Source organism: Lathamus discolor, chromosome 20, assembly GCF_037157495.1.
Source record: "Lathamus discolor isolate bLatDis1 chromosome 20, bLatDis1.hap1, whole genome shotgun sequence".
NCBI classification, from domain to species: domain Eukaryota; kingdom Metazoa; phylum Chordata; class Aves; order Psittaciformes; family Psittacidae; genus Lathamus; species Lathamus discolor.
This window is the reverse complement of record NC_088903.1, coordinates 5,686,797-5,712,932: the sequence shown is the minus strand read 5'-3', so window position 1 is coordinate 5,712,932 and position 26,136 is coordinate 5,686,797. Positions and strand designations below refer to the sequence as shown.

Sequence of the window (26,136 nt, the reverse complement as noted above, 5' to 3'; positions counted from 1 at the left end):
TCGTGAACCCTCCTCAGCAGTCAACCACTGTGCTGAGGCTGGAGAACATCCATGTATTTTACTGCCCAGAGGAAACTCAGGCTGTTCATTCCTGCAAGTGATGCAGGTGGCGGAGCTCAGACTCGGGGGCTGTTCCGTTCTGCTGCAGGCGACCATTTTTCCTGCGGCGGTTCCCGCCTTGCACCGCGTTGAACACCCCGGGCGCAGTGGATCCCGACGCCCTGCGTCCTCCAGGGAGCAGCCGTGGGGTGCCCTGAGCAGCCAGGGGCCTGCAGCATCCTGCTCCAGGACAGGGACCATTGCTCCAGATCTCAGGCACTCGGGAGCCGCAGGGCCATACATCAGCCCACTGTCCTTATGGCAGTGACTGGTTGGGATCCGATGCTCAACCAGCTGAAATGAGAGCGAGGACATGGCAGCAATGGCAGAACAAGCAAGTACACAGCAAGCCAGGAAACAGCGGCCAAGAAAACAACAGAAAGGAAACAGCATCCAAGGAAAGTCTCATCGGCTCCTCCATGGCCCAAGAGCTTAACTCGGGTGCTGGCATCGCCACCATCACACTTACGTTATGCCACTCTCCCCGGAATCGTCCTCCTCTCCGGAGCCCTCCCCATCGTAGAGCTGGGTCAGGGACGCCTTCTGCCAGGCCTCGAGGGGCTGGTGCACGTACTGCAGCCACAGGGGTTCCGCCAGAGGCGACTCCTGAGAGGGCTGGGAGGGCAGGGGTTGGAGAGGTGAGAAGCAGGCACGGGGCAGGGAGCGGGCAGACGGGAGGAGCTGGCGCCTGCTCCTGCCTTACCTCTTCCTCGTCCCTGTCCGTGTCCTTGCTCCTTCGGCACCACTTGGGCCGCAGGTCCTGAAAGCGCCTGGAAACAAGCGGGAGCAGGGGGATGAGAAGCGAAGGATGAACTCCTCTGGTGCTGGGGGAGACGGGGGGCTCTGGGCAGGGCTGGGCGCTGCTGGAGCAGAGCCTGTTGGGGCAGGGCAGGGCAGGGCAGGAGTTACCGCCGCAGCCGCAGGCACCATCTGCTGCTGCCTTGGGAATCCTCGGCAGGTTTCTTGGCGCAGACCTGGTGACGGAGAGCCAGAGACTCAGAACACGGGGGTTCCCCACGGAACACTGCAGCACGGGGGAGCCGGAAGGCTCTTCCTCCAGCCCAGCCCCTTCTACACCCGTGCAAAGGCTGTGCCAGCAGCCACGCCTTTAGGAAGGGCCCCCCCATGCCTTCCTGCCCAGCTCCCCGGTGCTCCCTGCCTCTGCAATGACCCAGACCTCCCCATCTCAGCCTTGCTGATGTCCGCCTTTCTCCTCTGCAGGGACCCCCCCACCCCTTCAACCGCTGCCTGCAACACGCACGATGCCTTCTAAAGACATGAAAGCTCATTTGTGTCTTTGGAGGAGAAGGGCCCCAAAGGGAGGTTCAAACTCTGTGGGCAAGATGGGGCCCCTGCCGTGTGCCCTGGCATGGCCCCGACCCACCGGAGCCGCGGCACCATGAGGAAGGGCTGGGTATGGGCTCAGGGCAGGGAGCAGGGGCATTGCTGCGTGGCTGGAAGCAGCGGGTGCTGCAGCAGAGCAAGGCCAGGCCAGGAGCTGGGGAGGGGATGCCTGGGGCGAGGGATTGCGGGATAGAGCCCGGGAAGGGCTGATGGCAGAGGCTGTGCTGAGAGGGAGCCGCAGCCCTGCCCGAGGAAGGAGCTGCTGGGAAGCTGCCCAGCAGAGCTGGGGACAGACCCTGGCAGGAGCCAGGACCAGCTGCTCCCAGCAGCTCTGAACCCCTCCGAGCTGCAGGGTGCGGGTACCCCAGTGAGCTCCAAGTCTGGGAGAACATCTCCTGTGCTCCGCAGCACATCCACAGGCATCCGCAGCAGCACCCGGGGCCCATGAGCACTGTGGGGGCAACCCCCGGTCCCTGGGCGCTCCAGCCCCAGGGCTTGGCTGGCAGTGCTCTGCCACACGAGTCCTTGGCTCACCTTGAAGCAGCACAGCACCAGAACTGCAGTGGATGTGATGAGGGTGATGGTGGCGGACAGCGAGAGCGCCAGCAGCAGCCTGTGGCCAGAGGTGTGCTTGGCCACCTCCTGGGAGAAAAGGAGAGCGCATTAGGGTGGAGAGGAGAGGAAGAGGAGGCCCCTTCCATTCCCACTGTCCACACAGGCAGCAGTGCCCCGCTCTCTCGTACCGTCTCTGCAGGCTCCCAGTCCATGCCCTTGGCCTGGGCACGGGGATGCGAGGTGCCGGCATCCTCCTCCCGCACACACTGCTCCAGGAGCTCAGAGGGCTCCGGGTCGCGCTGCCTCTCGCTCAGCAGCTTCAGGAGCAGCCCCATCCTCGAGACCATGCTGGCGCAGGCCGGCTGGAGCTGCGGCAGGCCACAGTCCTCGCGCACGGCTCGAGCCGCGCGTGCCATGAACGCGCGCAGGGCTCGGTCTGGCACCAGCCGGTGCAGGTGGCGTCTGAGCAAGGAGTCAAAGGGGGTTGCTCGCGTGGCCGCGCTGCCCGGGGCGCTGGAGCTGCCCGGTGCCGTCGGGACGGGCGGTTCCTGCTCCTTGTGCTGCCCGTGTGTGCTGGTGCTTGCAGGGGCGCTGGGTGGGCTCCCGCCCCGAGAGGAACGCTCTGCTGCAGCCGTGGCCTCTGGAGCGCTGCTGGCAGCAGGGGGGCCGTTGTCAGCCAGCAGAGCATAGAAGAAACGCTGCATGGTGCTCAGTCTCTGCTCCGCTCCACTCTCTGCTGCCGGGAGCTCTTCCTCTGCACCCTTGGTGCCCACTGTCCTCTCACTGTCCTGCAGCTTGTGCTCCTTGCTGGTGCCAGCAGAGTCCGGAGTCGGAGCTGGTGCTTCCTCCTGGGCTTCTGCCCCCTCCTCATCCTCCATCCCATCAGCCGTGTTGGTTCGTTGCAGGGCCTTGGAGCGACTGTGACTCCAACCAGCCTGGGCCAGATGCGGGGCCTCTGTTGGGTTTGGTGTAGGGAGCTGTGCTGCAGGAGGTGCTCGCTGGTGGCCGGAGACAGGCAGGATGTCACTGGTGTCCAGCCTCTGGGCTGCTTCCCAAAGGATGGCTTGTGCCCGGGTCAAGTGCAGGCCAGGCTCATGCTGTTCCCAGCCCGTGGCTCTTCCTCCCTGCCCTGCTGGCACCTCCTGCCCCTCGTCGCTCTGCGCTGGTTGGGCGGTGCTGGGGCTTTTCAGAGTCAGGATGCTCACGGCCCTGTGCAGCTGGGTCTTGAGCTGTGCCACGAGCCCCTCTGCCAGAAAATAGAACCTCCCGGTGTCAGAGGAGCCGCTCCAGCCCCTGTGCTGAACGCTCTGCAGCATCCGCACCAGCTCCTCGGCGGTGTTGCTCTCCCGGCTCGAGAGGCGCTGAGGGGAAGGTGCCGACGCATCGGGGCTGCTCAGGCTCAGGACAGCCGCGAGCGTGACTGTGCTCTGCTCCGTGAGCGAGGGCTCCTTGGGCTGGATCTTCAACGTGGAGCTGCTCTTCCCCTTCCTGGGTGGCACGGCTCCCGTTAGGGGCCCTGGTGTCTCTGCCAGGGGAGCTGGAAGACACCGAGAGCACATCAGGGAGGAGAAGCTTCCTGGCAGACGCAGGCTCAGAGGGTTCGCTATAGCTGGGGGGCACGGGCAGGGCTGTGGGGCGGTTACCGCAGCGGGGAGCACTGGTGCTGCACACGCTCGCGCAGTCGAATCTGAGGGTCCTGCACGGGGTCTCGGTGCTGTGCTTGTGCTGGCAGAGGCAGCAGGCCGTGTCGTTGGACAGCTTGCTGTAGAACAGAGGTTGTGCACAAGCACTCAGCATCGCCACCCAGGGCAGCGACTCCAGCCCAGGCAGAGCACAGACACGCGGCGGGGGTCTGCTTCAGTCGCTGCTGCGGCTCTGGGAAACCTCCCCTCACCCGCAGCGTCCCAATGGACAGCTTTGTGCTGCTGGGTTCGCTCCCCACGCAGACCCCTTGTCCCAGCAGCTGGGATGTGCTGGCGCTGGGCGCCGGCCCCTGCACTCACAGTGTTTCCAAGCGGGATGTTCTCAGGAGCAGCATGAGCAGCGTCTGCCGAGTCACTCGTGTGGCACCCAGGTCCCTGCAAGGGTTTCAGTAAACACAGCACATTTGAGGGGGCGGCACCAGCCTCTGCTCCGGGGACAAGCCCAGTCCCTGCTGCTTGCGGTGCTGGCCGCAGGGGGATCCGCTGCTGCCTAATCCAGGAGAAAGGACGGAACCCCCTCTCTCCTTCCTGCTGTGCCCTGCTCCCAGCCGTGGCTCTGAACCAGGAGGGATCCTGCAGATCCCGTGGGAGGCGGACGCAGACCAGTTCAAGCCCGTGCCCCAGCTCCCTGCTGCCTTTGCTGCCGGGACACAGCAGAACTGCTCGGCCTTTGCCTGGCTCTGCCGCTGCCTCCAGCAGGAGAAGGGTGGGAGAAGGGTGGGATTTGCTGCTGGATCTCTGCTTTCCTGGCCACGGGGCACCCAGGGACACAAAGAGCGAGCCATGGTAGGCTGTTAACAAGGAGTCCGTACTTACAGGTGCGTGACTGAAGGCAGCTTGAAGAACCACGTGTCCTCGATAACAGACAGGGGGTTATGGCCCAGGAGCCTGAAAGGAACCAACACCCATGTGAGCAGGGGGTGCAGGGTGGGAGCGGTGGCAGGGGCTCAGTGCTACGTGTGTGAGGAAGGGCCTGGGGTGAAGGTTCCAGGCCGGGGCAGATGCTGATGGGCAGATTCACAACATGCATCAGGTCCTGACTGTCTCCTGCCCAGAGAGCAAAAGCCCAGAAGTGCTGCTTCTGGAAAACGCAACCTCTCTTTCTTTCCTCCTCGGCTCACACCTTCTGGTGGCTTCCCTCCACCAGGACTTTCCCTCTTGCCTCACACTGCCACTGCCCATGAGCTTTGTCTCTGTTCCTGCACCCAGCCAGGCAAAGCCGTGGCCTGACAGAGCTGTCATTCAGCAGTGATGCTGCTGCCTATGCGGGGTAAGAGGTGAGCGGAGCACCGTGACAAGCGCCACTGCTCTGAGCTACCCTCAGCCCTAGGAACACTCACAGTGTCTGGAGGAACTGCATGCCGTGCCATGCCCGGAACGTGTCGCTCCGGATCTCGGCGATGAGATTTCCCTCCAGGTTTCTGGGGAAACAGGAGAGCACAGAAATGAGTTGGGTCTGACCCCCAGGAAGCTGGAGCGAAGCAGCACTGGTCTGCAGGAAGCAGCCCCATCCAAGGTGGAAGTGGGAGGAAGCTGCCATTTTCTCCCCTGCTCTTTGTTAACCTGTCCGGGAGAGATGAAGTGCACGTGTGCTGCGTCTCTGCCTGCTCCAGGACGCAGCAAGCCTCAAGGCTTGGCTTCTGCTCTGGCTGTGTTTGCACAAGCCATGGCCCCTCTGTGCTGTGGCCACCAGCCATGCCCTGAGCTCCTGAGCTCGGCTGCTCCCTCAGCAGCAGAAATGGGAGCTCTTGTTCTAAAACTAAGGGGCAGCAGCAGCAGCAGGTTCTAAATGCAAACGGGCTGCCCCAAGCCCACCAGGAAGCAAGCCCTGGAACTCACAGGGTCTCCAGGAAAGGAAGGTTCTCAAAGGCACGCGCCTCGATCGCCTCGATCTTGTTGTAAGATAAATCCCTGTTAGGAGGAGAACACAAAACGGCGGTGCCGTTTGCACGGTGCTGGTTCCTCTGAGGTGCTTGCACGCTGGCAGCAGAGACGTGCCACAGCGCTCATTCCACGCGGGGTTTCTCTCTGGCACTGGCTTGCAGTGGTGCACAACCGGGGCTCACGCTCCCGGCCGCGGTGGCTGCAGCTCAGAGAGGTTCTCCCAGCTCTGATCCCACCAGGGGTACTTCAGGGCTGATTTTGCTCTCTGGTAACAGGGCAGGTTCTTTATGCGCGCCCCAAGCACCTCTTGCGTGAGGCCTCAGGGACCGGCTGTAACGCCCTGTGTGACCAGCATGGGGCTCTTCCCCTTCGCTCCCCAACGCCACCTCCCTGCAGAGCCCTGCTCTGGGGTGCGCAGGAGTCCTCTGCCCTGGCCCTAGAAACCAACCAAGAGGTTCCTTGTCCCAGCCTGAACTCGCGGCCTGGGCCTGCTCTGCCGCAGCCAAGGAGAGAGGAACCTTTGCGGGCAGCGCCTGGTGGCCGGCGCAGCCAGAGTCCCCGGCCCCATCGCGTGGGTGCATGGGAAGTGCCCGCTCCTCGCCGTGGGCGCTGGAGAGAAGCTGCCCCACGAGCAGCTCTGGGGCAGCTGAGCTGAGAGGGGCCGAATGCGCGAGCCTGGCCCTGGAGGAGGCGGCCCCGCGCAGGCCTGTGCAGGGAGAGGGCAGCAGCCGCCTGCTCCTGCTTGGCCGCGGGGCAGTGGGGGCCCTCCCCTGCACCAAGAGCCTGCTGTGCCCTGGGGGATCCCCGCAGGAATAGAGCCCTGCCCGGGGCAGGGGGGTACCTACAGGTGCCTCAGCAGGAGCAGCCCCTCCAGCGAGCGCCTCTTCACTGCCCGCAGGCCGTTGTGCTGGAGGACCCTGCAAGAGACAGACGGACACGGGCACCCGCGGCTCAGGGGCAGTGGAGCTGTCGGGGGAGCAGCCCTGCAGCAGCGGCCCTGCAGCACGTCGGCGGGTCCCGCCGGGGCTCGGCACCCTCCTGGCAGGAGCAGGCGCCTGCTCCCGGCCTGCTGACCCTGACTGCAGCCCGAGCACAGGGATGGCCCCGGGGGCGGGAGGGACACAGCCCCCCGTGGAGCAGCTCTGGGGGCTCAGAGCCCTCCTTGCTGAGCGGCTCGGCCTCGGCTGCACGCGGCAAGCACTGGTGCGGTGCTCGGCACAGCCTCGGCTCGGCAGCCCGGCGGAGGGATGGGGATCCCGGAGCCCCTGCGCCATGGCCGGCGCTGGCGCATACTCACAGCTTCTCGGCCCACGGGTATCCCTTCCACGCCTGCGGGGGGATGAGGGCGAGCGCGTTCCCACTGAAATCCCTGCGGAGAAGCCATTGGCAGCGTCACCCCCAGCACGAACCCTTCCCCTGCCCCAGGGCTGTGGCCTGGAGCCGCCCCCTCGGCGCTGCCCCTCAGCCCCCCACACGCAGCGGGGCCCTGGAGCCGCTCTCGGGGTGTCCCGGGGCAGCCCCCGGAGCTGCAGGGCACTCACAGCACGGAGAAGGGCCGCTGGCGGGCGGCCGGGGGCACGCGGGCCAGGGCAGCGCCGCTGCAGTCCAGCCGGCGCCCGCGGCAGCGGCAGGGCCCCGGGCAGGGCTCCAGGGGCCGGGCCAGGCCGGGGGCCAGGCCCGGCAGCAGCGGCAGCAGCAGCACCAGCAGCAGCAGGGCCATGGCGGGGCAGGGCCGGAGCGCCTTCGGTACCGCGGGAGGCTCAGGGCGGGGGATCCAACGCAGGAGCTCTGCGCCCAGCAGCGCCTCTGGGGCGGTGCTGGCCCTGCCGGGCAGATATAGCCCGGAACGCCTCGCCCGTCACAATGGGGCCAGGCCTGGCAGCGTGCGTCCCCACTGTGACATGGGACAGTCCCTGCCACTGGGGCTGCTTGCTCCAGCGTGGGGAAAGCTTCGGGCCCCGTGCGTTGGCTTGGAAACAGCAGCGTCACTTCCAAGGGACACCTGGAAGTGCCGCTGTCACACCCAGGCCCTGCGGGGAACTGCTGGGCACCTCCTGCTCCGTCTGGATGGCAGCGGGCTCCAAGTCAAGGGGATCGATTCCGTCTCCAGCCTCGCACACCCTCAGAACGCTGCAGGGTGCCAGGGCAGCTCTTGGGCCCTGTTCAGCCCCAGAACACGCTGTACTGGAGCAGGGACGCAGCCGTGCACCCAGCCCCTCACTGACACCCCCGTGCCTTGCTCACAGGGCCTCCAGGCACAGCCTGGCTTTGCTCTGAAGAACAGGGCAGGGCTGCAGAAGGCAGAAGTCCATCAACTCCCAGGACAACACAACAGTTGTATTGGCCTAGAATGTCCAGTCTAAACATAAAGTCAAATCTTCATGTCTGATCTGAACCTACTGTCCAATCTAAAGCTAATGTTGAATGCAAACCTAATGTGAGACCTAAACTCCAGTTAAAACAAATGGTGCTTTGTACCAGAGAAATGACAGAACCCCCTCTCTCCTTCCTGCTGTGCCCTGCTCCCACCCAGGGCTCCGAACCAGGAGGGATCTGGCTGATCCCGTGGGAGACGGATGCAGACAAGCTCAAGCCTGTGTCCCAGCTCCCTGCTGGCTTTGCCGCCAGGACGCAGCAGCGCTGCTGCGCACAGGACGAGCGGTGGATGGTGCTGGGGCCTTGCTCTGCTCCACGCTCCGCAGGGCACTCAGAGCACAGCGAGGGGCTCCTGGAGGGCGGCCGGGGTCCCGCGGGCCAGGGCAGCGCCGCTGCAGCGCAGCCGGGACCCACGGCAGGGCTCCAGGGGCCGGGCCAGGCCCAGCAGCAGCGGTGCCCTGGTGGGGCAGGGCCTGGCTCAGTGCTGGGGATCACCAGCAGCAGCCCTGGGCTGCAGGGTTGAGGCTGCTGCGTCCTGGACGCTGTCACAACGGAGCTGCTCCAGAGAGTGCCCTCTCCACAGAGCCGCTGTGAGCATCCCCAGTTCGAGGTGGGGCTGTGCTTCCCGCCGGGAGCCATCCCAGCACGGCGAACAGGCACCAGAGTGTGTTTGCGCTTCACCTCCCTGGTTAAAACCCTCACCCCCCATCACAGATCTGCTGAAGCAAATCACCCTTTTCCTTGGTTTGGTAGATTACACAGGCCCCACTGCTCTCAGTCCAAGGGGGATCTGAAACCATTCCTGCGGCTGTGCCCTGAGCTCTCCCAGTTTTCCATCAGGGAGGTTGAACAATCTGAGCAGGGGTTTGTTATCCTCGTGATTTGGGGAGCTTGATGCGCGCTGCGGGGCGGCGGGGGGTCCACTGCTCCCGGTGAGAGGCGGGGGGAAACCCAGCCTCTGCCGCGGAGCTTTTCCACCCGCAACAACAGTCTGTTAACAGAGACCGATTCACACGCGTGTCGTGAACCCTCCTCAGCAGTCAACCACTGTGCTGAGGCTGGAGAACATCCATGTATTTTACTGCCCAGAGGAAACTCAGGCTGTTCATTCCTGCAAGTGATGCAGGTGGCGGAGCTCAGACTCGGGGGCTGTTCCGTTCTGCTGCAGGCGACCATTTTTCCTGCGGCGGTTCCCGCCTTGCACCGCGTTGAACACCCCGGGCGCAGTGGATCCCGACGCCCTGCGTCCTCCAGGGAGCAGCCGTGGGGTGCCCTGAGCAGCCAGGGGCCTGCAGCATCCTGCTCCAGGACAGGGACCATTGCTCCAGATCTCAGGCACTCGGGAGCCGCAGGGCCATACATCAGCCCACTGTCCTTATGGCAGTGACTGGTTGGGATCCGATGCTCAACCAGCTGAAATGAGAGCGAGGACATGGCAGCAATGGCAGAACAAGCAAGTACACAGCAAGCCAGGAAACAGCGGCCAAGAAAACAACAGAAAGGAAACAGCATCCAAGGAAAGTCTCATCGGCTCCTCCATGGCCCAAGAGCTTAACTCGGGTGCTGGCATCGCCACCATCACACTTACGTTATGCCACTCTCCCCGGAATCGTCCTCCTCTCCGGAGCCCTCCCCATCGTAGAGCTGGGTCAGGGACGCCTTCTGCCAGGCCTCGAGGGGCTGGTGCACGTACTGCAGCCACAGGGGTTCCGCCAGAGGCGACTCCTGAGAGGGCTGGGAGGGCAGGGGTTGGAGAGGTGAGAAGCAGGCACGGGGCAGGGAGCGGGCAGACGGGAGGAGCTGGCGCCTGCTCCTGCCTTACCTCTTCCTCGTCCCTGTCCGTGTCCTTGCTCCTTCGGCACCACTTGGGCCGCAGGTCCTGAAAGCGCCTGGAAACAAGCGGGAGCAGGGGGATGAGAAGCGAAGGATGAACTCCTCTGGTGCTGGGGGAGACGGGGGGCTCTGGGCAGGGCTGGGCGCTGCTGGAGCAGAGCCTGTTGGGGCAGGGCAGGGCAGGGCAGGAGTTACCGCCGCAGCCGCAGGCACCATCTGCTGCTGCCTTGGGAATCCTCGGCAGGTTTCTTGGCGCAGACCTGGTGACGGAGAGCCAGAGACTCAGAACACGGGGGTTCCCCACGGAACACTGCAGCACGGGGGAGCCGGAAGGCTCTTCCTCCAGCCCAGCCCCTTCTACACCCGTGCAAAGGCTGTGCCAGCAGCCACGCCTTTAGGAAGGGCCCCCCCATGCCTTCCTGCCCAGCTCCCCGGTGCTCCCTGCCTCTGCAATGACCCAGACCTCCCCATCTCAGCCTTGCTGATGTCCGCCTTTCTCCTCTGCAGGGACCCCCCCACCCCTTCAACCGCTGCCTGCAACACGCACGATGCCTTCTAAAGACATGAAAGCTCATTTGTGTCTTTGGAGGAGAAGGGCCCCAAAGGGAGGTTCAAACTCTGTGGGCAAGATGGGGCCCCTGCCGTGTGCCCTGGCATGGCCCCGACCCACCGGAGCCGCGGCACCATGAGGAAGGGCTGGGTATGGGCTCAGGGCAGGGAGCAGGGGCATTGCTGCGTGGCTGGAAGCAGCGGGTGCTGCAGCAGAGCAAGGCCAGGCCAGGAGCTGGGGAGGGGATGCCTGGGGCGAGGGATTGCGGGATAGAGCCCGGGAAGGGCTGATGGCAGAGGCTGTGCTGAGAGGGAGCCGCAGCCCTGCCCGAGGAAGGAGCTGCTGGGAAGCTGCCCAGCAGAGCTGGGGACAGACCCTGGCAGGAGCCAGGACCAGCTGCTCCCAGCAGCTCTGAACCCCTCCGAGCTGCAGGGTGCGGGTACCCCAGTGAGCTCCAAGTCTGGGAGAACATCTCCTGTGCTCCGCAGCACATCCACAGGCATCCGCAGCAGCACCCGGGGCCCATGAGCACTGTGGGGGCAACCCCCGGTCCCTGGGCGCTCCAGCCCCAGGGCTTGGCTGGCAGTGCTCTGCCACACGAGTCCTTGGCTCACCTTGAAGCAGCACAGCACCAGAACTGCAGTGGATGTGATGAGGGTGATGGTGGCGGACAGCGAGAGCGCCAGCAGCAGCCTGTGGCCAGAGGTGTGCTTGGCCACCTCCTGGGAGAAAAGGAGAGCGCATTAGGGTGGAGAGGAGAGGAAGAGGAGGCCCCTTCCATTCCCACTGTCCACACAGGCAGCAGTGCCCCGCTCTCTCGTACCGTCTCTGCAGGCTCCCAGTCCATGCCCTTGGCCTGGGCACGGGGATGCGAGGTGCCGGCATCCTCCTCCCGCACACACTGCTCCAGGAGCTCAGAGGGCTCCGGGTCGCGCTGCCTCTCGCTCAGCAGCTTCAGGAGCAGCCCCATCCTCGAGACCATGCTGGCGCAGGCCGGCTGGAGCTGCGGCAGGCCACAGTCCTCGCGCACGGCTCGAGCCGCGCGTGCCATGAACGCGCGCAGGGCTCGGTCTGGCACCAGCCGGTGCAGGTGGCGTCTGAGCAAGGAGTCAAAGGGGGTTGCTCGCGTGGCCGCGCTGCCCGGGGCGCTGGAGCTGCCCGGTGCCGTCGGGACGGGCGGTTCCTGCTCCTTGTGCTGCCCGTGTGTGCTGGTGCTTGCAGGGGCGCTGGGTGGGCTCCCGCCCCGAGAGGAACGCTCTGCTGCAGCCGTGGCCTCTGGAGCGCTGCTGGCAGCAGGGGGGCCGTTGTCAGCCAGCAGAGCATAGAAGAAACGCTGCATGGTGCTCAGTCTCTGCTCCGCTCCACTCTCTGCTGCCGGGAGCTCTTCCTCTGCACCCTTGGTGCCCACTGTCCTCTCACTGTCCTGCAGCTTGTGCTCCTTGCTGGTGCCAGCAGAGTCCGGAGTCGGAGCTGGTGCTTCCTCCTGGGCTTCTGCCCCCTCCTCATCCTCCATCCCATCAGCCGTGTTGGTTCGTTGCAGGGCCTTGGAGCGACTGTGACTCCAACCAGCCTGGGCCAGATGCGGGGCCTCTGTTGGGTTTGGTGTAGGGAGCTGTGCTGCAGGAGGTGCTCGCTGGTGGCCGGAGACAGGCAGGATGTCACTGGTGTCCAGCCTCTGGGCTGCTTCCCAAAGGATGGCTTGTGCCCGGGTCAAGTGCAGGCCAGGCTCATGCTGTTCCCAGCCCGTGGCTCTTCCTCCCTGCCCTGCTGGCACCTCCTGCCCCTCGTCGCTCTGCGCTGGTTGGGCGGTGCTGGGGCTTTTCAGAGTCAGGATGCTCACGGGCCTGTGCAGCTGGGTCTTGAGCTGTGCCACGAGCCCCTCTGCCAGAAAATAGAACCTCCCGGTGTCAGAGGAGCCGCTCCAGCCCCTGTGCTGAACGCTCTGCAGCATCCGCACCAGCTCCTCGGCGGTGTTGCTCTCCCGGCTCGAGAGGCGCTGAGGGGAAGGTGCCGACGCATCGGGGCTGCTCAGGCTCAGGACAGCCGCGAGCGTGACTGTGCTCTGCTCCGTGAGCGAGGGCTCCTTGGGCTGGATCTTCAACGTGGAGCTGCTCTTCCCCTTCCTGGGTGGCACGGCTCCCGTTAGGGGCCCTGGTGTCTCTGCCAGGGGAGCTGGAAGACACCGAGAGCACATCAGGGAGGAGAAGCTTCCTGGCAGACGCAGGCTCAGAGGGTTCGCTATAGCTGGGGGGCACGGGCAGGGCTGTGGGGCGGTTACCGCAGCGGGGAGCACTGGTGCTGCACACGCTCGCGCAGTCGAATCTGAGGGTCCTGCACGGGGTCTCGGTGCTGTGCTTGTGCTGGCAGAGGCAGCAGGCCGTGTCGTTGGACAGCTTGCTGTAGAACAGAGGTTGTGCACAAGCACTCAGCATCGCCACCCAGGGCAGCGACTCCAGCCCAGGCAGAGCACAGACACGCGGCGGGGGTCTGCTTCAGTCGCTGCTGCGGCTCTGGGAAACCTCCCCTCACCCGCAGCGTCCCAATGGACAGCTTTGTGCTGCTGGGTTCGCTCCCCACGCAGACCCCTTGTCCCAGCAGCTGGGATGTGCTGGCGCTGGGCGCCGGCCCCTGCACTCACAGTGTTTCCAAGCGGGATGTTCTCAGGAGCAGCATGAGCAGCGTCTGCCGAGTCACTCGTGTGGCACCCAGGTCCCTGCAAGGGTTTCAGTAAACACAGCACATTTGAGGGGGCGGCACCAGCCTCTGCTCCGGGGACAAGCCCGGTCCCTGCTGCTTGCGGTGCTGGCCGCAGGGGGATCCGCTGCTGCCTAATCCAGGAGAAAGGACGGAACCCCCTCTCTCCTTCCTGCTGTGCCCTGCTCCCAGCCGTGGCTCTGAACCAGGAGGGATCCTGCAGATCCCGTGGGAGGCGGACGCAGACCAGTTCAAGCCCGTGCCCCAGCTCCCTGCTGCCTTTGCTGCCGGGACACAGCAGAACTGCTCGGCCTTTGCCTGGCTCTGCCGCTGCCTCCAGCAGGAGAAGGGTGGGAGAAGGGTGGGATTTGCTGCTGGATCTCTGCTTTCCTGGCCACGGGGCACCCAGGGACACAAAGAGCGAGCCATGGTAGGCTGTTAACAAGGAGTCCGTACTTACAGGTGCGTGACTGAAGGCAGCTTGAAGAACCACGTGTCCTCGATAACAGACAGGGGGTTATGGCCCAGGAGCCTGAAAGGAACCAACACCCATGTGAGCAGGGGGTGCAGGGTGGGAGCGGTGGCAGGGGCTCAGTGCTACGTGTGTGAGGAAGGGCCTGGGGTGAAGGTTCCAGGCCGGGGCAGATGCTGATGGGCAGATTCACAACATGCATCAGGTCCTGACTGTCTCCTGCCCAGAGAGCAAAAGCCCAGAAGTGCTGCTTCTGGAAAACGCAACCTCTCTTTCTTTCCTCCTCGGCTCACACCTTCTGGTGGCTTCCCTCCACCAGGACTTTCCCTCTTGCCTCACACTGCCACTGCCCATGAGCTTTGTCTCTGTTCCTGCACCCAGCCAGGCAAAGCCGTGGCCTGACAGAGCTGTCATTCAGCAGTGATGCTGCTGCCTATGCGGGGTAAGAGGTGAGCGGAGCACCGTGACAAGCGCCACTGCTCTGAGCTACCCTCAGCCCTAGGAACACTCACAGTGTCTGGAGGAACTGCATGCCGTGCCATGCCCGGAACGTGTCGCTCCGGATCTCGGCGATGAGATTTCCCTCCAGGTTTCTGGGGAAACAGGAGAGCACAGAAATGAGTTGGGTCTGACCCCCAGGAAGCTGGAGCGAAGCAGCACTGGTCTGCAGGAAGCAGCCCCATCCAAGGTGGAAGTGGGAGGAAGCTGCCATTTTCTCCCCTGCTCTTTGTTAACCTGTCCGGGAGAGATGAAGTGCACGTGTGCTGCGTCTCTGCCTGCTCCAGGACGCAGCAAGCCTCAAGGCTTGGCTTCTGCTCTGGCTGTGTTTGCACAAGCCATGGCCCCTCTGTGCTGTGGCCACCAGCCATGCCCTGAGCTCCTGAGCTCGGCTGCTCCCTCAGCAGCAGAAATGGGAGCTCTTGTTCTAAAACTAAGGGGCAGCAGCAGCAGCAGGTTCTAAATGCAAACGGGCTGCCCCAAGCCCACCAGGAAGCAAGCCCTGGAACTCACAGGGTCTCCAGGAAAGGAAGGTTCTCAAAGGCACGCGCCTCGATCGCCTCGATCTTGTTGTAAGATAAATCCCTGTTAGGAGGAGAACACAAAACGGCGGTGCCGTTTGCACGGTGCTGGTTCCTCTGAGGTGCTTGCACGCTGGCAGCAGAGACGTGCCACAGCGCTCATTCCACGCGGGGTTTCTCTCTGGCACTGGCTTGCAGTGGTGCGCAACCGGGGCTCACGCTCCCGGCCGCGGTGGCTGCAGCTCAGAGAGGTTCTCCCAGCTCTGATCCCACCAGGGGTACTTCAGGGCTGATTTTGCTCTCTGGTAACAGGGCAGGTTCTTTATGCGCGCCCCAAGCACCTCTTGCGTGAGGCCTCAGGGACCGGCTGTAACGCCCTGTGTGACCAGCATGGGGCTCTTCCCCTTCGCTCCCCAACGCCACCTCCCTGCAGAGCCCTGCTCTGGGGTGCGCAGGAGTCCTCTGCCCTGGCCCTAGAAACCAACCAAGAGGTTCCTTGTCCCAGCCTGAACTCGCGGCCTGGGCCTGCTCTGCCGCAGCCAAGGAGAGAGGAACCTTTGCGGGCAGCGCCTGGTGGCCGGCGCAGCCAGAGTCCCCGGCCCCATCGCGTGGGTGCATGGGAAGTGCCCGCTCCTCGCCGTGGGCGCTGGAGAGAAGCTGCCCCACGAGCAGCTCTGGGGCAGCTGAGCTGAGAGGGGCCGAATGCGCGAGCCTGGCCCTGGAGGAGGCGGCCCCGCGCAGGCCTGTGCAGGGAGAGGGCAGCAGCCGCCTGCTCCTGCTTGGCCGCGGGGCAGTGGGGGCCCTCCCCTGCACCAAGAGCCTGCTGTGCCCTGGGGGATCCCCGCAGGAATAGAGCCCTGCCCGGGGCAGGGGGGTACCTACAGGTGCCTCAGCAGGAGCAGCCCCTCCAGCGAGCGCCTCTTCACTGCCCGCAGGCCGTTGTGCTGGAGGACCCTGCAAGAGACAGACGGACACGGGCACCCGCGGCTCAGGGGCAGTGGAGCTGTCGGGGGAGCAGCCCTGCAGCAGCGGCCCTGCAGCACGTCGGCGGGTCCCGCCGGGGCTCGGCACCCTCCTGGCAGGAGCAGGCGCCTGCTCCCGGCCTGCTGACCCTGACTGCAGCCCGAGCACAGGGATGGCCCCGGGGGCGGGAGGGACACAGCCCCCCGTGGAGCAGCTCTGGGGGCTCAGAGCCCTCCTTGCTGAGCGGCTCGGCCTCGGCTGCACGCGGCAAGCACTGGTGCGGTGCTCGGCACAGCCTCGGCTCGACAGCCCGGCGGAGGGATGGGGATCCCGGAGCCCCTGCGCCATGGCCGGCGCTGGCGCATACTCACAGCTTCTCGGCCCACGGGTATCCCTTCCACGCCTGCGGGGGGATGAGGGCGAGCGCGTTCCCACTGAAATCCCTGCGGAGAAGCCATTGGCAGCGTCACCCCCAGCACGAACCCTTCCCCTGCCCCAGGGCTGTGGCCTGGAGCCGCCCCCTCGGCGCTGCCCCTCAGCCCCCCACCCGCAGCGGGGCCCTGGAGCCGCTCTCGGGGTGTCCCGGGGCAGCCCCCGGAGCTGCAGGGCACTCACAGCACGGAGAAGGGCCGCTGGCGGGCGGCCGGGGGCACGCGGGCCAGGGCAGCGCCGCTGCAGTCCAGCCGGCGCCCGCGGCAGCGGCAGGGCCCCGGGCAGGGCTCCAGGGGCCGGGCCAGGCCGGGGGCCAGGCCCGGCAGCAGCGGCAGCAGCAGCACCAGCAGCAGCAGGGCCATGGCGGGGCAGGGCCGGAGCGCCTTCGGTACCGCGGGAGGCTCAGGGCGGGGGATCCAACGCAGGAGCTCTGCGCCCAGCAGCGCCTCTGGGGCGGTGCTGGCCCTGCCGGGCAGATATAGCCCGGAACGCCTCGCCCGTCACAATGGGGCCAGGCCTGGCAGCGTGCGTCCCCACTGTGACATGGGACAGTCCCTGCCACTGGGGCTGCTTGCTCCAGCGTGGGGAAAGCTTCGGGCCCCGTGCGTTGGCTTGGAAACAGCAGCGTCACTTCCAAGGGACACCTGGAAGTGCCGCTGTCACACCCAGGCCCTGCGGGGAACTGCTGGGCACCTCCTGCTCCGTCTGGATGGCAGCGGGCTCCAAGTCAAGGGGATCGATTCCGTCTCCAGCCTCGCACACCCTCAGAACGCTGCAGGGTGCCAGGGCAGCTCTTGGGCCCTGTTCAGCCCCAGAACACGCTGTACTGGAGCAGGGATGCAGCCGTGCACCCAGCCCCTCACTGACACCCCCGTGCCTTGCTCACAGGGCCTCCAGGCACAGCCTGGCTTTGCTCTGAAGAACAGGGCAGGGCTGCAGAAGGCAGAAGTCCATCAACTCCCAGGACAACACAACAGTTGTATTGGCCTAGAATGTCCAGTCTAAACATAAAGTCAAATCTTCATGTCTGATCTGAACCTACTGTCCAATCTAAAGCTAATGTTGAATGCAAACCTAATGTGAGACCTAAACTCCAGTTAAAACAAATGGTGCTTTGTACCAGAGAAATGACAGAACCCCCTCTCTCCTTCCTGCTGTGCCCTGCTCCCACCCAGGGCTCCGAACCAGGAGGGATCTGGCTGATCCCGTGGGAGACGGATGCAGACAAGCTCAAGCCTGTGTCCCAGCTCCCTGCTGGCTTTGCCGCCAGGACGCAGCAGCGCTGCTGCGCACAGGACGAGCGGTGGATGGTGCTGGGGCCTTGCTCTGCTCCACGCTCCGCAGGGCACTCAGAGCACAGCGAGGGGCTCCTGGAGGGCGGCCGGGGTCCCGCGGGCCAGGGCAGCGCCGCTGCAGCGCAGCCGGGACCCACGGCAGGGCTCCAGGGGCCGGGCCAGGCCCAGCAGCAGCGGTGCCCTGGTGGGGCAGGGCCTGGCTCAGTGCTGGGGATCACCAGCAGCAGCCCTGGGCTGCAGGGTTGAGGCTGCTGCGTCCTGGACGCTGTCACAACGGAGCTGCTCCAGAGAGTGCCCTCTCCACAGAGCCGCTGTGAGCATCCCCAGTTCGAGGTGGGGCTGTGCTTCCCGCCGGGAGCCATCCCAGCACGGCGAACAGGCACCAGAGTGTGTTTGCGCTTCACCTCCCTGGTTAAAACCCTCACCCCCCATCACAGATCTGCTGAAGCAAATCACCCTTTTCCTTGGTTTGGTAGATTACACAGGCCCCACTGCTCTCAGTCCAAGGGGGATCTGAAACCATTCCTGCGGCTGTGCCCTGAGCTCTCCCAGTTTTCCATCAGGGAGGTTGAACAATCTGAGCAGGGGTTTGTTATCCTCGTGATTTGGGGAGCTTGATGCGCGCTGCGGGGCGGCGGGGGGTCCACTGCTCCCGGTGAGAGGCGGGGGGAAACCCAGCCTCTGCCGCGGAGCTTTTCCACCCGCAACAACAGTCTGTTAACAGAGACCGATTCACACGCGTGTCGTGAACCCTCCTCAGCAGTCAACCACTGTGCTGAGGCTGGAGAACATCCATGTATTTTACTGCCCAGAGGAAACTCAGGCTGTTCATTCCTGCAAGTGATGCAGGTGGCGGAGCTCAGACTCGGGGGCTGTTCCGTTCTGCTGCAGGCGACCATTTTTCCTGCGGCGGTTCCCGCCTTGCACCGCGTTGAACACCCCGGGCGCAGTGGATCCCGACGCCCTGCGTCCTCCAGGGAGCAGCCGTGGGGTGCCCTGAGCAGCCAGGGGCCTGCAGCATCCTGCTCCAGGACAGGGACCATTGCTCCAGATCTCAGGCACTCGGGAGCCGCAGGGCCATACATCAGCCCACTGTCCTTATGGCAGTGACTGGTTGGGATCCGATGCTCAACCAGCTGAAATGAGAGCGAGGACATGGCAGCAATGGCAGAACAAGCAAGTACACAGCAAGCCAGGAAACAGCGGCCAAGAAAACAACAGAAAGGAAACAGCATCCAAGGAAAGTCTCATCGGCTCCTCCATGGCCCAAGAGCTTAACTCGGGTGCTGGCATCGCCACCATCACACTTACGTTATGCCACTCTCCCCGGAATCGTCCTCCTCTCCGGAGCCCTCCCCATCGTAGAGCTGGGTCAGGGACGCCTTCTGCCAGGCCTCGAGGGGCTGGTGCACGTACTGCAGCCACAGGGGTTCCGCCAGAGGCGACTCCTGAGAGGGCTGGGAGGGCAGGGGTTGGAGAGGTGAGAAGCAGGCACGGGGCAGGGAGCGGGCAGACGGGAGGAGCTGGCGCCTGCTCCTGCCTTACCTCTTCCTCGTCCCTGTCCGTGTCCTTGCTCCTTCGGCACCACTTGGGCCGCAGGTCCTGAAAGCGCCTGGAAACAAGCGGGAGCAGGGGGATGAGAAGCGAAGGATGAACTCCTCTGGTGCTGGGGGAGACGGGGGGCTCTGGGCAGGGCTGGGCGCTGCTGGAGCAGAGCCTGTTGGGGCAGGGCAGGGCAGGGCAGGAGTTACCGCCGCAGCCGCAGGCACCATCTGCTGCTGCCTTGGGAATCCTCGGCAGGTTTCTTGGCGCAGACCTGGTGACGGAGAGCCAGAGACTCAGAACACGGGGGTTCCCCACGGAACACTGCAGCACGGGGGAGCCGGAAGGCTCTTCCTCCAGCCCAGCCCCTTCTACACCCGTGCAAAGGCTGTGCCAGCAGCCACGCCTTTAGGAAGGGCCCCCCCATGCCTTCCTGCCCAGCTCCCCGGTGCTCCCTGCCTCTGCAATGACCCAGACCTCCCCATCTCAGCCTTGCTGATGTCCGCCTTTCTCCTCTGCAGGGACCCCCCCACCCCTTCAACCGCTGCCTGCAACACGCACGATGCCTTCTAAAGACATGAAAGCTCATTTGTGTCTTTGGAGGAGAAGGGCCCCAAAGGGAGGTTCAAACTCTGTGGGCAAGATGGGGCCCCTGCCGTGTGCCCTGGCATGGCCCCGACCCACCGGAGCCGCGGCACCATGAGGAAGGGCTGGGTATGGGCTCAGGGCAGGGAGCAGGGGCATTGCTGCGTGGCTGGAAGCAGCGGGTGCTGCAGCAGAGCAAGGCCAGGCCAGGAGCTGGGGAGGGGATGCCTGGGGCGAGGGATTGCGGGATAGAGCCCGGGAAGGGCTGATGGCAGAGGCTGTGCTGAGAGGGAGCCGCAGCCCTGCCCGAGGAAGGAGCTGCTGGGAAGCTGCCCAGCAGAGCTGGGGACAGACCCTGGCAGGAGCCAGGACCAGCTGCTCCCAGCAGCTCTGAACCCCTCCGAGCTGCAGGGTGTGGGTACCCCAGTGAGCTCCAAGTCTGGGAGAACATCTCCTGTGCTCCGCAGCACATCCACAGGCATCCGCAGCAGCACCCGGGGCCCATGAGCACTGTGGGGGCAACCCCCGGTCCCTGGGCGCTCCAGCCCCAGGGCTTGGCTGGCAGTGCTCTGCCACACGAGTCCTTGGCTCACCTTGAAGCAGCACAGCACCAGAACTGCAGTGGATGTGATGAGGGTGATGGTGGCGGACAGCGAGAGCGCCAGCAGCAGCCTGTGGCCAGAGGTGTGCTTGGCCACCTCCTGGGAGAAAAGGAGAGCGCATTAGGGTGGAGAGGAGAGGAAGAGGAGGCCCCTTCCATTCCCACTGTCCACACAGGCAGCAGTGCCCCGCTCTCTCGTACCGTCTCTGCAGGCTCCCAGTCCATGCCCTTGGCCTGGGCACGGGGATGCGAGGTGCCGGCATCCTCCTCCCGCACACACTGCTCCAGGAGCTCAGAGGGCTCCGGGTCGCGCTGCCTCTCGCTCAGCAGCTTCAGGAGCAGCCCCATCCTCGAGACCATGCTGGCGCAGGCCGGCTGGAGCTGCGGCAGGCCACAGTCCTCGCGCACGGCTCGAGCCGCGCGTGCCATGAACGCGCGCAGGGCTCGGTCTGGCACCAGCCGGTGCAGGTGGCGTCTGAGCAAGGAGTCAAAGGGGGTTGCTCGCGTGGCCGCGCTGCCCGGGGCGCTGGAGCTGCCCGGTGCCGTCGGGACGGGCGGTTCCTGCTCCTTGTGCTGCCCGTGTGTGCTGGTGCTTGCAGGGGCGCTGGGTGGGCTCCCGCCCCGAGAGGAACGCTCTGCTGCAGCCGTGGCCTCTGGAGCGCTGCTGGCAGCAGGGGGGCCGTTGTCAGCCAGCAGAGCATAGAAGAAACGCTGCATGGTGCTCAGTCTCTGCTCCGCTCCACTCTCTGCTGCCGGGAGCTCTTCCTCTGCACCCTTGGTGCCCACTGTCCTCTCACTGTCCTGCAGCTTGTGCTCCTTGCTGGTGCCAGCAGAGTCCGGAGTCGGAGCTGGTGCTTCCTCCTGGGCTTCTGCCCCCTCCTCATCCTCCATCCCATCAGCCGTGTTGGTTCGTTGCAGGGCCTTGGAGCGACTGTGACTCCAACCAGCCTGGGCCAGATGCGGGGCCTCTGTTGGGTTTGGTGTAGGGAGCTGTGCTGCAGGAGGTGCTCGCTGGTGGCCGGAGACAGGCAGGATGTCACTGGTGTCCAGCCTCTGGGCTGCTTCCCAAAGGATGGCTTGTGCCCGGGTCAAGTGCAGGCCAGGCTCATGCTGTTCCCAGCCCGTGGCTCTTCCTCCCTGCCCTGCTGGCACTTCCTGCCCCTCGTCGCTCTGCGCTGGTTGGGCGGTGCTGGGGCTTTTCAGAGTCAGGATGCTCACGGCCCTGTGCAGCTGGGTCTTGAGCTGTGCCACGAGCCCCTCTGCCAGAAAATAGAACCTCCCGGTGTCAGTGGAGCCGCTCCAGCCCCTGTGCTGAACGCTCTGCAGCATCCGCACCAGCTCCTCGGCGGTGTTGCTCTCCCGGCTCGAGAGGCGCTGAGGGGAAGGTGCCGACGCATCGGGGCTGCTCAGGCTCAGGACAGCCGCGAGCGTGACTGTGCTCTGCTCCGTGAGCGAGGGCTCCTTGGGCTGGATCTTCAACGTGGAGCTGCTCTTCCCCTTCCTGGGTGGCACGGCTCCCGTTAGGGGCCCTGGTGTCTCTGCCAGGGGAGCTGGAAGACACCGAGAGCACATCAGGGAGGAGAAGCTTCCTGGCAGACGCAGGCTCAGAGGGTTCGCTATAGCTGGGGGGCACGGGCAGGGCTGTGGGGCGGTTACCGCAGCGGGGAGCACTGGTGCTGCACACGCTCGCGCAGTCGAATCTGAGGGTCCTGCACGGGGTCTCGGTGCTGTGCTTGTGCTGGCAGAGGCAGCAGGCCGTGTCGTTGGACAGCTTGCTGTAGAACAGAGGTTGTGCACAAGCACTCAGCATCGCCACCCAGGGCAGCGACTCCAGCCCAGGCAGAGCACAGACACGCGGCGGGGGTCTGCTTCAGTCGCTGCTGCGGCTCTGGGAAACCTCCCCTCACCCGCAGCGTCCCAATGGACAGCTTTGTGCTGCTGGGTTCGCTCCCCACGCAGACCCCTTGTCCCAGCAGCTGGGATGTGCTGGCGCTGGGCGCCGGCCCCTGCACTCACAGTGTTTCCAAGCGGGATGTTCTCAGGAGCAGCATGAGCAGCGTCTGCCGAGTCACTCGTGTGGCACCCAGGTCCCTGCAAGGGTTTCAGTAAACACAGCACATTTGAGGGGGCGGCACCAGCCTCTGCTCCGGGGACAAGCCCGGTCCCTGCTGCTTGCGGTGCTGGCCGCAGGGGGATCCGCTGCTGCCTAATCCAGGAGAAAGGACGGAACCCCCTCTCTCCTTCCTGCTGTGCCCTGCTCCCAGCCGTGGCTCTGAACCAGGAGGGATCCTGCAGATCCCGTGGGAGACGGACGCAGACCAGTTCAAGCCCGTGCCCCAGCTCCCTGCTGCCTTTGCTGCCGGGACACAGCAGAACTGCTCGGCCTTTGCCTGGCTCTGCCGCTGCCTCCAGCAGGAGAAGGGTGGGAGAAGGGTGGGATTTGCTGCTGGATCTCTGCTTTCCTGGCCACGGGGCACCCAGGGACACAAAGAGCGAGCCATGGTAGGCTGTTAACAAGGAGTCCGTACTTACAGGTGCGTGACTGAAGGCAGCTTGAAGAACCACGTGTCCTCGATAACAGACAGGGGGTTATGGCCCAGGAGCCTGAAAGGAACCAACACCCATGTGAGCAGGGGGTGCAGGGTGGGAGCGGTGGCAGGGGCTCAGTGCTACGTGTGTGAGGAAGGGCCTGGGGTGAAGGTTCCAGGCCGGGGCAGATGCTGATGGGCAGATTCACAACATGCATCAGGTCCTGACTGTCTCCTGCCCAGAGAGCAAAAGCCCAGAAGTGCTGCTTCTGGAAAACGCAACCTCTCTTTCTTTCCTCCTCGGCTCACACCTTCTGGTGGCTTCCCTCCACCAGGACTTTCCCTCTTGCCTCACACTGCCACTTCCCATGAGCTTTGTCTCTGTTCCTGCACCCAGCCAGGCAAAGCCGTGGCCTGACAGAGCTGTCATTCAGCAGTGATGCTGCTGCCTATGCGGGGTAAGAGGTGAGCGGAGCACCGTGACAAGCGCCACTGCTCTGAGCTACCCTCAGCCCTAGGAACACTCACAGTGTCTGGAGGAACTGCATGCCGTGCCATGCCCGGAACGTGTCGCTCCGGATCTCGGCGATGAGATTTCCCTCCAGGTTTCTGGGGAAACAGGAGAGCACAGAAATGAGTTGGGTCTGACCCCCAGGAAGCTGGAGCGAAGCAGCACTGGTCTGCAGGAAGCAGCCCCATCCAAGGTGGAAGTGGGAGGAAGCTGCCATTTTCTCCCCTGCTCTTTGTTAACCTGTCCGGGAGAGATGAAGTGCACGTGTGCTGCGTCTCTGCCTGCTCCAGGACGCAGCAAGCCTCAAGGCTTGGCTTCTGCTCTGGCTGTGTTTGCACAAGCCATGGCCCCTCTGTGCTGTGGCCACCAGCCATGCCCTGAGCTCCTGAGCTCGGCTGCTCCCTCAGCAGCAGAAATGGGAGCTCTTGTTCTAAAACTAAGGGGCAGCAGCAGCAGCAGGTTCTAAATGCAAAGGGGCTGCCCCAAGCCCACCAGGAAGCAAGCCCTGGAACTCACAGGGTCTCCAGGAAAGGAAGGTTCTCAAAGGCACGCGCCTCGATCGCCTCGATCTTGTTGTAAGATAAATCCCTGTTAGGAGGAGAACACAAAACGGCGGTGCCGTTTGCACGGTGCTGGTTCCTCTGAGGTGCTTGCACGCTGGCAGCAGAGACGTGCCACAGCGCTCATTCCACGCGGGGTTTCTCTCTGGCACTGGCTTGCAGTGGTGCGCAACCGGGGCTCACGCTCCCGGCCGCGGTGGCTGCAGCTCAGAGAGGTTCTCCCAGCTCTGATCCCACCAGGGGTACTTCAGGGCTGATTTTGCTCTCCGGTAACAGGGCAGGTTCTTTATGCGCGCCCCAAGCACCTCTTGCGTGAGGCCTCAGGGACCGGCTGTAACGCCCTGTGTGACCAGCATGGGGCTCTTCCCCTTCGCTCCCCAACGCCACCTCCCTGCAGAGCCCTGCTCTGGGGTGCGCAGGAGTCCTCTGCCCTGGCCCTAGAAACCAACCAAGAGGTTCCTTGTCCCAGCCTGAACTCGCGGCCTGGGCCTGCTCTGCCGCAGCCAAGGAGAGAGGAACCTTTGCGGGCAGCGCCTGGTGGCCGGCGCAGCCAGAGTCCCCGGCCCCATCGCGTGGGTGCATGGGAAGTGCCCGCTCCTCGCCGTGGGCGCTGGAGAGAAGCTGCCCCACGAGCAGCTCTGGGGCAGCTGAGCTGAGAGGGGCCGAATGCGCGAGCCTGGCCCTGGAGGAGGCGGCCCCGCGCAGGCCTGTGCAGGGAGAGGGCAGCAGCCGCCTGCTCCTGCTTGGCCGCGGGGCAGTGGGGGCCCTCCCCTGCACCAAGAGCCTGCTGTGCCCTGGGGGATCCCCGCAGGAATAGAGCCCTGCCCGGGGCAGGGGGGTACCTACAGGTGCCTCAGCAGGAGCAGCCCCTCCAGCGAGCGCCTCTTCACTGCCCGCAGGCCGTTGTGCTGGAGGACCCTGCAAGAGACAGACGGACACGGGCACCCGCGGCTCAGGGGCAGTGGAGCTGTCGGGGGAGCAGCCCTGCAGCAGCGGCCCTGCAGCACGTCGGCGGGTCCCGCCGGGGCTCGGCACCCTCCTGGCAGGAGCAGGCGCCTGCTCCCGGCCTGCTGACCCTGACTGCAGCCCGAGCACAGGGATGGCCCCGGGGGCGGGAGGGACACAGCCCCCCGTGGAGCAGCTCTGGGGGCTCAGAGCCCTCCTTGCTGAGCGGCTCGGCCTCGGCTGCACGCGGCAAGCACTGGTGCGGTGCTCGGCACAGCCTCGGCTCGGCAGCCCGGCGGAGGGATGGGGATCCCGGAGCCCCTGCGCCATGGCCGGCGCTGGCGCATACTCACAGCTTCTCGGCCCACGGGTATCCCTTCCACGCCTGCGGGGGGATGAGGGCGAGCGCGTTCCCACTGAAATCCCTGCGGAGAAGCCATTGGCAGCGTCACCCCCAGCACGAACCCTTCCCCTGCCCCAGGGCTGTGGCCTGGAGCCGCCCCCTCGGCGCTGCCCCTCAGCCCCCCACACGCCGCGGGGCCCTGGAGCCGCTCTCGGGGTGTCCCGGGGCAGCCCCCGGAGCTGCAGGGCACTCACAGCACGGAGAAGGGCCGCTGGCGGGCGGCCGGGGGCACGCGGGCCAGGGCAGCGCCGCTGCAGTCCAGCCGGCGCCCGCGGCAGCGGCAGGGCCCCGGGCAGGGCTCCAGGGGCCGGGCCAGGCCGGGGGCCAGGCCCGGCAGCAGCGGCAGCAGCAGCACCAGCAGCAGCAGGGCCATGGCGGGGCAGGGCCGGAGCGCCTTCGGTACCGCGGGAGGCTCAGGGCGGGGGATCCAACGCAGGAGCTCTGCGCCCAGCAGCGCCTCTGGGGCGGTGCTGGCCCTGCCGGGCAGATATAGCCCGGAACGCCTCGCCCGTCACAATGGGGCCAGGCCTGGCAGCGTGCGTCCCCACTGTGACATGGGACAGTCCCTGCCACTGGGGCTGCTTGCTCCAGCGTGGGGAAAGCTTCGGGCCCCGTGCGTTGGCTTGGAAACAGCAGCGTCACTTCCAAGGGACACCTGGAAGTGCCGCTGTCACACCCAGGCCCTGCGGGGAACTGCTGGGCACCTCCTGCTCCGTCTGGATGGCAGCGGGCTCCAAGTCAAGGGGATCGATTCCGTCTCCAGCCTCGCACACCCTCAGAACGCTGCAGGGTGCCAGGGCAGCTCTTGGGCCCTGTTCAGCCCCAGAACACGCTGTACTGGAGCAGGGATGCAGCCGTGCACCCAGCCCCTCACTGACACCCCCGTGCCTTGCTCACAGGGCCTCCAGGCACAGCCTGGCTTTGCTCTGAAGAACAGGGCAGGGCTGCAGAAGGCAGAAGTCCATCAACTCCCAGGACAACACAACAGTTGTATTGGCCTAGAATGTCCAGTCTAAACATAAAGTCAAATCTTCATGTCTGATCTGAACCTACTGTCCAATCTAAAGCTAATGTTGAATGCAAACCTAATGTGAGATCTAAACTCCAGTTAAAACATATGATGTTTTGTGATTTGGGGATCTTGATGCCCCTTTCCCATCGCTTGTGCTGCCCCTGAGGTTCATTCACGGCTCGGGGTTACAAGATTTGTCTTAACTTGGTGAAAAACCTGTTTGAAATGAG

At 64.9% G+C, this 26,136-nt stretch overlaps 3 protein-coding genes across 4 annotated transcripts; all 3 read right to left on the bottom strand.

The window, feature by feature from the left end:
* On the bottom strand, window positions 1-7,756 carry LOC136024024 (leucine-rich repeat-containing protein 37A-like). Of its 2 annotated transcripts, XM_065699077.1 has the most exons (14): window positions 7,127-7,756; window positions 6,883-6,954; window positions 6,431-6,502; window positions 5,541-5,612; window positions 5,042-5,122; window positions 4,518-4,589; window positions 4,002-4,076; window positions 3,642-3,760; window positions 2,187-3,535; window positions 1,978-2,085; window positions 1,009-1,073; window positions 803-869; window positions 569-714; window positions 1-393 (listed from the first exon to the last, which is right to left on the bottom strand). In XM_065699077.1, the coding sequence occupies exons 1-14, from the start codon at window positions 7,303-7,305 to the stop codon at window positions 342-344; spliced, it is 2,529 nt and encodes an 842-aa protein (XP_065555149.1). In that variant the 5' UTR covers window positions 7,306-7,756; the 3' UTR covers window positions 1-341. The 2 variants fall into 2 exon arrangements, with proteins under 2 accessions (XP_065555149.1, XP_065555150.1); XM_065699078.1 differs by lacking the exon at window positions 5,541-5,612.
* A 1,225-nt stretch (window positions 7,757-8,981) lies between these two features.
* LOC136024075 (leucine-rich repeat-containing protein 37A-like) lies at window positions 8,982-16,882 on the bottom strand. The gene is made up of 14 exons (XM_065699152.1): window positions 16,108-16,882; window positions 15,864-15,935; window positions 15,412-15,483; window positions 14,522-14,593; window positions 14,023-14,103; window positions 13,499-13,570; window positions 12,983-13,057; window positions 12,623-12,741; window positions 11,168-12,516; window positions 10,959-11,066; window positions 9,990-10,054; window positions 9,784-9,850; window positions 9,550-9,695; window positions 8,982-9,374 (listed from the first exon to the last, which is right to left on the bottom strand). The coding sequence occupies exons 1-14, from the start codon at window positions 16,284-16,286 to the stop codon at window positions 9,323-9,325; spliced, it is 2,529 nt and encodes an 842-aa protein (XP_065555224.1). The 5' UTR covers window positions 16,287-16,882; the 3' UTR covers window positions 8,982-9,322.
* A 1,080-nt stretch (window positions 16,883-17,962) lies between these two features.
* On the bottom strand, window positions 17,963-25,863 carry LOC136024074 (leucine-rich repeat-containing protein 37A-like). The gene is made up of 14 exons (XM_065699151.1): window positions 25,089-25,863; window positions 24,845-24,916; window positions 24,393-24,464; window positions 23,503-23,574; window positions 23,004-23,084; window positions 22,480-22,551; window positions 21,964-22,038; window positions 21,604-21,722; window positions 20,149-21,497; window positions 19,940-20,047; window positions 18,971-19,035; window positions 18,765-18,831; window positions 18,531-18,676; window positions 17,963-18,355 (listed from the first exon to the last, which is right to left on the bottom strand). The coding sequence occupies exons 1-14, from the start codon at window positions 25,265-25,267 to the stop codon at window positions 18,304-18,306; spliced, it is 2,529 nt and encodes an 842-aa protein (XP_065555223.1). The 5' UTR covers window positions 25,268-25,863; the 3' UTR covers window positions 17,963-18,303.
* Window positions 25,864-26,136: the final 273 nt, after the last annotated feature.